The sequence below is a fragment of the Clinocottus analis genome, unplaced genomic scaffold, assembly GCF_023055335.1.
Source record: "Clinocottus analis isolate CAN_PGR_092001 unplaced genomic scaffold, fCliAna1.0.p SCAF_8, whole genome shotgun sequence".
Lineage (NCBI taxonomy): Eukaryota > Metazoa > Chordata > Actinopteri > Perciformes > Cottidae > Clinocottus > Clinocottus analis.
Genome location: NW_027176240.1, coordinates 19703426 through 19716443, shown reverse-complemented (window position 1 = coordinate 19716443; position 13018 = coordinate 19703426). Strand labels below are relative to the sequence as shown.

The 13018-nt window shown below is 45.8% G+C and overlaps 2 protein-coding genes across 4 annotated transcripts in view; one reads left to right on the top strand and one right to left on the bottom strand.

Annotated features, from left to right (window-relative positions):
* The window catches only part of b3gat2 (beta-1,3-glucuronyltransferase 2 (glucuronosyltransferase S)), a 44958-nt gene extending 38805 nt beyond the window's left edge, over window positions 1–6153 (top strand). The window contains exon 4 of the mRNA XM_068567810.1: window positions 4750–6153. Within this exon, the coding sequence (XP_068423911.1) occupies window positions 4750–4836 (87 nt within the window). The 3' untranslated portion in view covers window positions 4837–6153. The remainder of the gene's footprint in view (window positions 1–4749) is intronic.
* Window positions 6154–12222: 6069 nt separating this feature from the next.
* Window positions 12223–13018, bottom strand: part of smap1 (small ArfGAP 1) — a 77270-nt gene continuing 76474 nt past the window's right edge. For all 3 annotated transcript variants that reach the window (XM_068568218.1, XM_068568216.1, XM_068568217.1), the window contains one exon: window positions 12223–12363. In XM_068568218.1, the coding sequence (XP_068424319.1) occupies window positions 12241–12363 (123 nt within the window). In that variant the 3' untranslated portion in view covers window positions 12223–12240. The remainder of the gene's footprint in view (window positions 12364–13018) is intronic.

Sequence of the window (13018 nt, the reverse complement as noted above, 5' to 3'; positions counted from 1 at the left end):
GATTTTTTTGCAACCAATGAACGGAAGAGCTGCCATCCAACCAGACTCCTGTTTCACAGCCATGCTGGCCATTTGAACGATGCAGGTTTGAAGTACTTCACTCTTCTGAACCAAAGGTCACCAGACGAGAATGTTTCTGTGAGCGCTTACACCCAAACAACATGTTTACTCGACAATGTAAACTATTGATGGGACCCAAGAAAGTGCAGCATCGAGTGTGAAGTGGTTCAGATGTGCACTTTTCAAGAAAGACCAAAGACCGAGCAATCGGCTCCGCACCAGTTGCATCATTAAATTGCAGTTTTTTTGTCAACAGAATTGTAACTATCTGGCCGACATCAACTTGTGCTGCACAGATTCAAGTAACTCTCAAGCTCTAGTTATTATCTGAACCAACATTACTGGTTGAAATGATTGGAAATAAAAGCCCAATGCAGCAGCTGTGTCGCGCCCTCGCTCCAGGCTCTATCCACTTTGAGGAATGCATCGGAGATCAGATCACAGAGCTTGAATCCCGACCTTGACAATGGAGGGCAGAAGCGCTCATCTGATGGCTGGGTCAGTATCTGCAGACGACTGACAGGAGCTGTAATGTAGTTAGAGCAGGAGAGTAATGGCAACAGACAGCGGTGACGGGAGAAGAAAGGAGGGGGGAGGCCGGAACAGATGGAGACAGATGATGGCTGAGGAGGAGAAGGAGATAGAGAAGTGAGCAGGAGAGGAGGGGGAGTGCAGAGAGAAGAGGTGGATGAAGTGACTGAAAATGGAGTTGGAAAAGACAGACGTAATGACACCTGAAGCGACCTGAAAAGGGATGCAGTGACGTCTGATGTCATGGACTGAAAGACTACACCTCCGTCTATTTCATTTGCATCGGCTCTCAGGTTTCTGCTCATTTGATTTCATTATTGTGGCTGAATGCATCTGTGACCTGGGGGATCCCATCCTTAATGGATCTTAAGTGCACGTACGAATAGAGTCATGCAGGTTGTGTTTTTCTCTCCGTGCATCGTGGGTCTCGAGATTAAACGTTTATTCCCGGAATTTGAAAAACAGCAGTTGAAAGGACAGAGAAAACGACGTCAATTCACGGCGTAAAATTGTAAATGATTTTCGCCACTTCTTTTTCCTGAGGTGGTTCAGTGTCACGTGTCTAGTTTCAGTTAGACACACTAGTGTCAGTACCACACGCCAGTGTCCGTGTTCTCGCATTAGCAAAGAGAGTAACTGGCTAGTTTACTGAAGGGGAAACAAGGCTCGCTCAAGGTCAGAGGGACAACATTTTTATATTATTTCACAAATGTTGTTTTTTATCCGTTGCACGTTGGAAAGGCTCCTCACCAAGTTAACCAGTGACATCTCAGACATCTGAAGAATGGACTAACTTCATGGAGCTCTAGACCCAACACACAGGTCAGCCAAAGTCATTTTGAGGAGGAAACTATCGTGAACTGTATGAATACTTGCCAAAATGTCCCATCTCCAGTTTACTTCAACTTTGACCTTTACCGTAATTGCCGTAATTGCCGTAGTTGCGCTGCGTTCTACATCTCAGCAATGACGTTGGTAAGCACTCGAGCTCGACCGATAAATACCAGGGATTTTGAGTTTATTGCAAACCAATGAGTTGGATGTTATATTTGTCACGGTGTTGGTAAAAGCCGGTGGTCTTCATAACTGTGCGCTCAGGCGGTGTTTGGACTGATGTGACGGGTATACAGAAGCAGAGTGAAAGGATGGTGTTGCCCTGAAACTGAGCCTGAGCTGATATTATTAGCAGAGGAGTAGTAAGATATTTAAATAGCCTTTCAGGCGACTCTCCTATTGCTGTCTGCCGTCATCTGCATTTCATCTGTGCAGATCCAACCAAGGACTGTAAAGCCTGCAAAGGTTCAGCAGCGTCTTAAACATCTGTCAATATCTGCAATGCACAATTATTGCAAGCATCTCACCCTGTGTCTGAAGCAATCATACATATCAAAGAGTGTACTGAAGAAGATATGTACGAACGCTTTGTTATCATAAGTGTAAAACAAGGACATTGAAAATGTCTGCCTATATCCACTTTTATTCTAATACAAATAGCAAAACAATCAACAAATACAGGGCTCTCTGCACAGCCTTATATTTAGCGAGTACATTTCCATAACCCATATAAATGACAGCCAAAGCTACAAAAATAAAACTCAAGTTTCAATAAACTGGAATTGAAGTGCAATCATCCGAGATGCATCTCATTTCAAGGTAAAATCTTCCACTGCATCTCCACAAGAGATGCAGTCCTCTCTCTCTCTCTCTCTCTCTCTCTCTCTCTCTCTCTCTCTCTCTCGCTCTCTCTCTCTCTCTCTCTCTCTCTCTCGCTCTCTCTCTCTCTCTCTCTCTCTCTCTCTCTCTCTCTCTCTCTCTCTCTCTCTCTCCCTCTCTCTCTCTGCCTTAATAGCATACTGAGAGAAAGAGAAAAAAACCATAATACTCTAAACTAGAAAAGCTCTTTTTGTCTCCACTTTGCCTCAGGGAGGAATAGAAAGATAGAGCAGGAAGGAGGACAGGGAGGTAAAAAAAAAAAAAAAAAAAGCAAGAGCAAAGCCATCAGAGAGAGAAAAAAGGAGGAGAGAGGTGTGAGTGCAGGGGGAGAAGCGAGGGAGGTGGTGGTGGTGGTGTGTGTTGGGGGGATGATTAGCACACACACACTGCAGCATTTTCCTCACAACTCCGGAGTGATGCTTAAGTGGCTACTACATTAGCCTCGTTAGATATGCAAAGCGGGCCAATTAGCAGCACGGTGTGCAGGAAGTGACACGTTCCACCTGAAGAAGCCCAGAAACAGCGACAGCCAGCAATAAATCAGGCCTGTGTGTGCGTGTGTGTGTGTGTGTGTGTCGCTTTGGACACAGGAATGTCACACTTGTGAATGATAGGCTCATTTGCCAAAGGCGGAAACAAACACTCTCCTCTAAACAACCCCACCTGAACTCCCCGAGGAGTGACACGCGTCCCTCTCACCAGCAAAAGGATAAATCTCTGCATCCATCTCGCTGCTTTCCCTCACCAAGATATTGCTGTGAAATCGGCTGTGGCGAGCTGCTTTTGATGCGATCCGTTTTCGGGAGGTGTCAGACTTCTCCCCAAAAGCCCTTCTACAAAATCCCGCCCGGCGCGCTTCAAATTCAACAGCAGGAAGACACAATGCAAATCTGTGTTTCAAAGAATACGGCGGTGTCTTTCATTTGACAGGTATTTCATCAGAGCGTCATCAAGGAAGGAAGCCCTCACTTCAAAAAGTCTTTGCAACGAGGGAAATACCAAAAGCCCGCGGCTGCAAACCAACATATGGCCTTTTATTCACAGCGGCCAGCGCGCTGCTCTCAGCAGGACAGTAGCTCGTGCCCCATCGCAGCCAACTCCACCACCCATCTCTGTGTTCACGCGCTGGGACGATGATTGGGGCAAGGGAAGCAGGACTGTGCGCGCTACACTAATAATAATCTAAAGCCCCAAGCTTTTTTACGCTATGGAGCGGTTTCATCTATGACGGGTGGGCAAAGCATACGGCCCATTGGACGATCTAATCCAGCCCGCCAAGTACTCTATTCACTCTTTCTTTAAGTATTATTAATATTAAGCCTGGCGCTAAGGGCGGGCCTGGTGGACATGCCGTCAGACAGACAGGCATTGCCATTAATGTCATCAGGAAGTATCATTTCATTTTCACAGTTTTAGCCTTAGACCCACTGAGCGGAGCTACTTAGCTGTCAGGGATAAGGTTTCACATTTATACAAATTATACCACAGAGCTGCATGCTGGGAAGTCCTTTCAAACTCTGTCGCGGAGAGTTCACAAATGAGTTCAGGCTGTTGGTCCGGCCCGCCACAATATTTTCTGTTCCTCATGGGAAAAATGATTGCCCAAAAATGATACGATAAGCATGAGAACAAAAATAAGGTGCATAGAAACAATTCGCCCTGAGCTTGTTTCTCTGCAACGAGCCGGTCCCATCTCGGGGTGACGGGAGACGATGACACTGCCGTGTGTTGTCTGCGTCCAGTCTCCTCCGTACCTTAAACCCGGCTTCACAAAGACAGGATGCTGGACGCGGCAGCAGGGTTTCCAGTGATCTTTTGGCGATCTCAGGATATGTTCGGCAGACACCGGCAGAGTCGAAACGTGCTTTGTGTCGTATTATGCGTCGGCCTCTTGCTCAGACGCACAGACGGACGTATCCGGTCGTTTCATTCATTCATTCTGTGCGGCCCGTGCCAAGGGACCCACAGACCAGCACCCGGTGGTTGAGGACCGCTGGTCTCAGGGGATTGTGGTGTTTGGAAACAGAACTGCTTCTGACCACAGAGACCACCAAAGTCAACACACAAATAAGACGTTTGTGTTGGTCCCCTCCAATGTAACGGAGGTTGAGCTTCATGGGGGATATGAGAGAACAGATTCCTGATCCGCTCTGATCTCTGGTCTCTAGAGTGCTGCCGCTGATGAATTATCACTACACTTTAACAATGAAACCCAAATTGTAATAAAACAAATGGATCCTTAAACCCACAATGTTGTTTTTCCAAAACAATATATATATATCTGTCTTTGTTAGTGCATTGCATCAGTGAATCTCTGCCATCCACCCGCATCCATGCCGTGGTTATCCGAGCACAACCGTCTGTTCATTCTTCATTTAGTGCCCAGCATTTCCACCGTCAGCCCTTTCCCCACTCACACCTTTTTTTCTGGCTTCTCTTCTTCAGGTGCTGGTTTGGCACACTCGCACGGAGAAACCACACCTCGGCAATGAGACCAAACTTCGGAAAGACACCGTGGTCATCGAGGTGTGAGAGGAGGAGCCGGGCGGCGGATCGGAAACCAGACGCCGACCGCGGCCGTCACTTCTTGGCCCGGGGGACTGGCGGCAGCATGGGTGGATGCGATCTGCTCTCGGTGGACACAGACTCTGAAGGAGCTGCATGATTCAAGACTTCTGGCCGGCTTCTTGTTGTGCTCGGCTTTTACAAAACTGGGATGACGTTGGCCGGTTCATTTCCTCCATCCACGGCTTGTCGATGTAAAAAGTAGAAACGTACAAAAAAAAAGAAAAGAAAATCATCATGTTGCTGAAGTGCCATGTGAATAATTGATGTCATTTTAATCATTAATACATCTTTGTCAAATTAACTGTGATTCTGTGATATTACCGTACATTTGAGGCTCTCGGCTGTCAAGTGCAGTTGAGATCCCAGAAGAGTTGACATGAGTGAAGACATAAATACTGGACTATAAGATTCAGGCCAAGGAACACAGAGCATACATACACAATGAGTGTCACCTAAAAGTGGATTTTGCATTGTGTATTATGATTGAATAAAGTGAAGGTACTATGTAATGTTAGGTTAACGTTAAGTTATCACACACAGTGTGTGTGGGTGATAACTTGGGTTGCAGATGAATGGAGGGTGTGTTTTGGGAAGGGGGATCGCTGTGGCGAGTGACCCTCGGACCCCGGCCATCGTTGATACACTGCAGGGATGCTTTGTCCTCGTCTGTGCATGCAGGAGCACCGGCCTTTCAGCTGAGCGAGCGTATCCTGTCAAAATGTGTGTGTGTTAAACTGTAATGAGGAATGATGTCATTGAGCAACTGGGTGTGAGGATGGGAGGGAGGAGGGCGATGGCACGACTGAGGGACATAAGAAGAGAGGACTCAATACATCGAGAGGGATTTCGACGCGGGACACCTCCCGGTACTCAGCTGAGGACACCGGGACGTCCTCCAGGTCTAGCAGTGGACAACTTTGTCTCTGGTCACGGATCAGAGGACCTCGATCGTGGACAGGAATCGGCTGACGGAGATTCTCATTCCCCTCTGCCCACAAAGGATTAAGGAGGACACTGTTTCCTGTGATTTTGTACGGAGTCAAGAGGATCGCAGACAGACTTCTTTTCCCTCGGCAGGAGGAGGCAGGTGTCTACGCAGGACCGGCATCTCCTCCGACACCTCAAAGGATTCATTTCACAGAAAGGACTTTCACCCAACCTCAGCTCAGTCAGAAATGGATGTTATGATCAAGCTGTAACGTAATTGACTGAAGTAAATCATTGAGCTGTTGCTATACCCCTGCTAATAATCCTGCAATAAATATATAATCTGCATTCAAAGCGATGTAGTCCTGGAGGTTGATCGTATGAAAGTGATGCGTTCTCATGTTTGTGAAAAGTGAAGTACTGCTGTGTGTAGAACATCAACATAGTTCAGTTGGTTCCTAGTGCACTAAACAGACCATTACAGCTTCAAATCGAGCTCTTAAAATCTAACCTTCCACCTTACCAAGAGCCAGGGTCCATTAGAGGAAAACTGCCGTTAACTGATAGCGGGCGTACGGCCAAGATGGCCTCCCGGTCCTGAGTGGAAGCAGGGTAACCGTCAGGAGGGACGGCAGTGAGACAGCCAGGTGAGTTTCCTTGACCCCCACCTTAAACAGCTCTCCAGAGAGGGGTTTTCAATACCTGAAGGGCCTCTGTGGTGCAGCAATGCAGAGTAATGGAGGAACAGGGACCTGACAATTCAGGCGAGGAAGGACTCACATAGATGTGTGCGGGTCGGATGGGATCTTCAATACGATAGAGACCTACATCTCCAAACACAGCTATGGAAGTTCCAACCTGTTCTCCCATGCCCTGTATCATCCCGCTGTGTCCTGAACATGCCCTACCTGGAGGGAAAACAGATTGAACTGAGATGGGGACGTAACCATGCTCATCCATTGCAGGAAGAATATATTGAAATGTGGTTGAGAAAAATAGGGATTTGCACAACCGGTCCAAACATGCAGGACTGTACGGCTCCAAGGATGGAGGATAAAAGACAACATGTGATCGAGAAGCAGGATGTGCGATTGCATACAGTAAGCTACTACCTGCCAAAGAAGGGATGGATTTCCTGCTACTAAAGGGGAAAGCCCAGTGGGTTCGACAGCCCCGAATATTCAAGCAGAATGGATTCATGGATAAAGACAAACGACAGCAACGATCGAAGGAACAACCATGGAACGTAAAATAGATTTGGATTTGTTTAACGGCTAAATTACTTGCAGTGATGGTATCAGTATGGTAGTGCACCATGGGCCCTAACTCACGACAGAGTGTCCTTCACTCCCACTATGAAGTGTCCTTTGTCCTTTTCAAACCATCCTATCAGGAAGGCAACAAGGACTAGTTGGATCTGATGACTGTAACAGCCGGAGTCTTTAAGTGGATGACGACCTGGGAACGGGTGCCTGAGGACAACAAGACGGATGAAGAATCAGCTTCTGCGTTGATTAAAACCTTGACAGAGGACTTGAGGTCAGTGGCAGGTACTTCAACCTGGAAGATAGAGGATCTGTCTAGGAAGGGGATGAAATGAAGATGACAAGCAAAAGAAAAAGCACTTAATAATAAGTACACGCTATCTAGCATCAGTAAAGCATGATTCAACACTGAATTCATCATTTATAAAGCATTATTCCAACATAAGCACTTATTAGTAACTCATTACTTTGCAATTCATAAACACAGTTATGAATGTTTCATTCTTGGGTTTTCATACTTTATAAATGATGGATTCCCCATTTAGAAATAAAGTACTAAGGACTTATAGAGGATTAATAAGATAATTTGTAAAGTGTTAGTAAATTATTTTTTTTTAATAGCTGCAGTTCATGATTAATACAGGTAGTTACTACTTGTTATTTAAGTATTCGTTAAGTATTTCTTTTACCTCATCTAAAGTGAAGACTGTTCATGTCTTACAAAGCATTCAAAAAAATAGTTGACAGACCGTCGTCCCGTTACAGACACAGCTCTAACGACACCTTTGAGTCCTGAAGAAACACAAACCACCAGGTCACAGTCGCACAATTGGTACTAAGGGACACAAAGTGCGTCATGAAAATATCCCCCACACCACCACCACCACCACCACCACCACCACCAGCACCACCACCACCACCACCAGCACCACCACCACCACCAGCACCACCAGCAGCAGCAGCAGCAGCCTGAACCGTTGATACAAGTCAGGATGGATGGCTTTTATGTTGTGCGCCAAATTCTAACTGGACCATTTAATTCAATTCAATGTATTTTGTTTTGCCATAATTCACAAATAAAAAACTCTCTTCAGAGGGCTTCACCATCTGGACGCGTATACCACATCCCCGGTCCTGTGACCTCACATCGGTTCAGTACAGTAGATGTCATGTGTACAGAAAGAACAGCGTCACAGACCATCTGAATGTCGCAGCTTAAATCAAAGACGTTTGGTGAGCCTGTGCGAATTGTAGCCTCAGTTTCCTGACAGGAGGGGCGTCCGCCGTGGTCTTCGGCTGCTGTAGCCCATCTGCTGCAAGGTTCTACATGCTGTGTGTTCAGAGATAGTACTCTGCATGTCTTGTTGTAACAAGTGGTTATTTTAGTTCCTGTTGCCTTTCCACCGTATCAAACCACTCTGCCCATTCTCCTCTGACCTCTGACATCAACAAGGCATTTTCGTCCACACAACTGCCGCTCACTGGACCATTCTCTGTAAACCCCAGAGATGGCTGTGTGTGTGTGGAAATCCCAGTAGATCAGCAGTTTCTGAAATACCCAGACCAGTTCGTCTGTCACTAACAACCATACCATGTTCAGTCACTTAAAGCCCCTTTCTTCCCCGTTCTGATGCTCGGTTTGAACTTCAGCAAGACGTCTTCACCACGTCCAGATGCCTAAATGCAGATAGATATTGTTGCCATGTGATTGGCTGATTAGTATATTTATAATAACAAGTCTAAAAGAGGTCCGTACACTACAAGTAGCCTACAGATTGGATCCGACTGTTTCTTCATTCATTGAAGGCAGCTGAAAGCTGCGCTCGTCCACTTTCCAGGCGAGACAGTTAATGGTGGTTATCTGGATCGTGGTCCATGCCTAGTACTCATTATATGAATAATGTCATCTTCATTGAATGTGCTGTAATGTGCTGTAACTCTGTTACAATTATTTGAGGCCTGCTGGGAAACGTCTTACTTCTTGCTTTTCATCGTCTTTCCCTGCTGCCTGTTCTCGTCAACTCTCTCCGGGAGGAGTTCAGCTCTAACGAGCCTAATAGTGCACGAGAGGCCGTGGTACAGAAAGATAAGTGACACATTTAAGTCCACTAAGTGTATATGACATCACAGTACTCCGCTTCGTCACCGTAGTAGCTTTCCCACCAGGAGCTCTCGCGTCACGTTCAGAAGGTTCATCATCCAGCCGGGAACCAAAGGGTTAATGGAGACTTAATAAAACTACTACATCCAATAATGAATGTTTTCTGTGATTACTTATCCTTTTAGCCACCTTTAAAGAAGTTGTTGTTGTTAGACTGTCAGCTAAAGACTACTGCGGGCTCAACACGCTATCCCATAATGCATTGGGTCTCCCTCTTTGGTTACAGGTGGGTTGATAATGAACTTTACAGGTGCACACCACCATCTACTGTAGTGTGTAAACTCATGGCATTAGATTATCTGGATACTAAATACATATCCTGCCTGTATTATAAGTCCTGACCTGAGCTCTGTCATGATTATGAATTACACTCCTGCTCTGCCTCATGAACTAGATTTTGTCAGAGCTCCCTCTCTGAATTATAATTATTGCAATGCATAACAATGGATTCCAAGTCTAACTCTGTGCATGTGTGTGTGTGTGAGAGAGAGAGAGAGAGAGAGAGAGAGAGAGAGAGAGAGAGAGAGAGAGAGAGAGAGAGTGTACACACACTAGTGTTGTCCCTTTATTGAAAGTGTAACTTTGAAACACCTTGAAAAAACACGTTCTACCAGTTCCATACCACAGAAAAAAGACCGACAACATTGAGGGCATAAAATCTGAGATCTTTATTAAAAGATAAATAGCAGTGTGTGTCTGTGTGTGTGTCTACCTGCCGTTTTGAAACAAGAGAGAGCAGACGGGCAGCACAGCTGGTACCTATGTATCCATACTGAGAATGAGAATTGAAACCTGTATCGATACTCCTGATCACACTAGTATGTGTGTTTATTAATCTTACTGCTTGGTTCTTACTCTAAATAAAAGAGGACTGGACAGTGGCGATGTGACCCATCCAGCGGTTTTCATACAGGTCTCCTTTTACCAACGCTGCCCCCCCTTCCATCATCTAGCCCTCTGATTGGTCACCAAGGTTTATTTGCTTCAGAATAACTGTGCTTCTCTTGTACTGCACACAACAAAACACCACAACAAAGATGGTGGATGGCAGAATATACAGATATACAGTTACAACATCACACATGAGGGGAGCAACATTGGTCCAGTTTTTTTTTTTTTTAAAAGAAGAAAAAAATAAAAGTAGAAATCCTCCCCAAGCAGCTGGAAGTGAAGCGACCTGACTGACGAAACCACGAAAGACAAAGCCGGAGATAAAACACGACCTACTCTGCTATTTAAAGTGCAGTAAACACATACTGCGGCGATTCCAGTAGCGCATTGATGTGTGGCGGGGAGCGCAGGGGAAACAGCTCATTTCTACAAATGCCCGGCTTCTACTGAACCCAGCTCATTAGGTGGCTGTCAAAGCGCCCAGAGGTGGACCGACAATCACTTAACAGGATCCATGGAGGTTGTTTTCATTGAATCATCTGCTTATGAAAGTATGGACACTGACAACAAGAGAGTTGTCACAGCCGGAGTAGTGTGAATATGAATGCGTGGTTCCAAACCCTTTTTCAGCCTTTTACACTTTTAAGCAAGATTAAGTCTGGCAAACCATTTTATTAATCTGAGTATTTGTTATTACACTGAATACTGCATTATTGTGCCATTCACTAAAGGGCATTTTAAGTCAATTAGTGAGCTTTAGAGGTGGTGGTACTCTGCAGAATGTCTTTTCAAAACATTGGATAGAAGCAGGAGCCGTTTCCCCTGCTTTAAATCTTGATGCTAAGCTAAGCTAACCTCCTCTGGCTCCAGCTAGATACCAAGCAAAGAGACAATGCGATTGTCTGTGGCATCATCACCATTGGTAATCTTTTTATCGAAGTCTTTGGATGGGCTGACTTAGAGTACTTTATAACAATGCCAACCCCGTGGGTGGTGCAGTCACTTAAGTAGCTTGCAAATGTTTCCTTCAAGTCTTTTTGCTTTTGTAGGAGGGAGGGGTTGATAAAGAAATCATCTTTTGGGGCCATAACCATTAAAGATTTTTCCCCTAGTTTAACAAATCCTGTTACCTGAACTTGAGAAAAACATTTGGTTTAATGTATATGGTCACGAGCAGTGACTATCAGTACTGAGCATGTGCAACACTCAGCAGAGACGAGAAGGAAGCGTGACGGCTCACCTGTCAGCTATTTCCACCACAGATTTCCAACGCAGCGATTGTTTATAGTTGTTTTTTTTCCCAGAGCTGATGACGAGTGAGCAATCTCACTTCTTTCTCATCTGCGTTGAAAGTTGCACATGTGCAGTACGGTTCAGTTAGCGAATCATGTGACGTGCTGTTGATGTTGTTCCTGTGTGGCGTAAATAAGCAGCTTCAAACCCTGTTTCAGCAATGCTACTGTAAAATCCACAGGACGCCGTGAAGGAACCTGGACAACCTCACCTCTGGAACGTCAAACAGGTCAAACCAAAATCAAAGGAACGCAGAGGGCGGCTCTGAAAACAATGGAGGTTCACATCATAATCACATAAATACAGTACTGTTCAGACAACTATCTGCCCCACAGAGAGGGGGAAAGAGAGGAGAGGGGTTACAATATACACAGCAGAGGGAGGGACCAACCACAAGATAGCCATATCTACTGTAGGTGTTGAAAGACTATTCACTAACTATCCGTTCTGGTAAGGATACAATATTACTATAATAGACACTTGAAGTTATCGGTCCAGAAGCTTTCTTTTCTTGCAGATTCTGCTGTTTTTGTTTTTCGACAACAACAACAAAGAAAAGGAAGCTGAATGAAGGCGGGAAACGACAGCTGCCAAACTTTTATTATTTTCCCCCGCTCCATCCAGTGGGATGTCATAATGGCAGGTAGTTTTCATTTTTTTATTTAGAAAGGCAGTCAAACTATCCCCCTTGTGCGTTCTTTATTCAGCGCTGGGTGGGTCAGGGGCATTTTTTTTGGCTGTTTTTGTTGCTATAAGACTGCCTTCTGTTCTCCCCCCCCCCACACTCTCCCACCACCACACCCGCCCCCACAAACTCATCCCTCCTCCTCGTCACTTCCACAGCTGAGTGCTGAGGGTCTGGCCGGAAGCCGGCGGGGGAGTCGCGGGCCAGCCGGCCGCTGGGGCCCCTGACTGGCCACCGCTCACAGCCATGCCTGACATCTGCTGGGTCATCTGAGTGGGAAAAGATGGTCAGTGTCAGAAATCATCAGAGCTGAAAAAGACAGCTATTCCCTCATCGAGGGCGAGGTGGAGGGATTCACGACCTTCCGCTCGACTCCCATGCCTCCAGCCCTCGCCTTTTACCTCCGCCTTCGATCTTAAAGCCCATCCCCCCCCCTCACACACACACACACACACACACACACACAGGCATGTACATACACAAACAGTACTTTGTGGGATAAGAAATGGGTGTGAACATTGTTTGTGTTTGCTTGAGCAGCAGGTAACAGACTGAGGAACACATCAAGAGAGAAGCAGGGTAACTTTCTTCTAGACTTCTCCACCACCAGAGGAGTCGCCCCCTGATAGACAGAAGAGAGAAGGCAAGTCGAAGGCACTTCTGCTTCACTTTTCAGACCCAGATTCCGGCGCCTGGTTATAAGTAGGCGACAATTATCAAAACAACTCCTTGACGATGGGTGTGGACGAAACAAGCGGCCTATTTAGGACATTTAAATGTTGGTTAGACACACAGAAAGCATGTAAGTGTGTTTTCTTAACGATTAATGTGCAGAGAAATTGGAGAGGGATTACAATCAGCCATTGAGTTCATGATAAAAACCAAATTGCGGACCCCCTATCTGAGTGTGTTTACGTATCAATA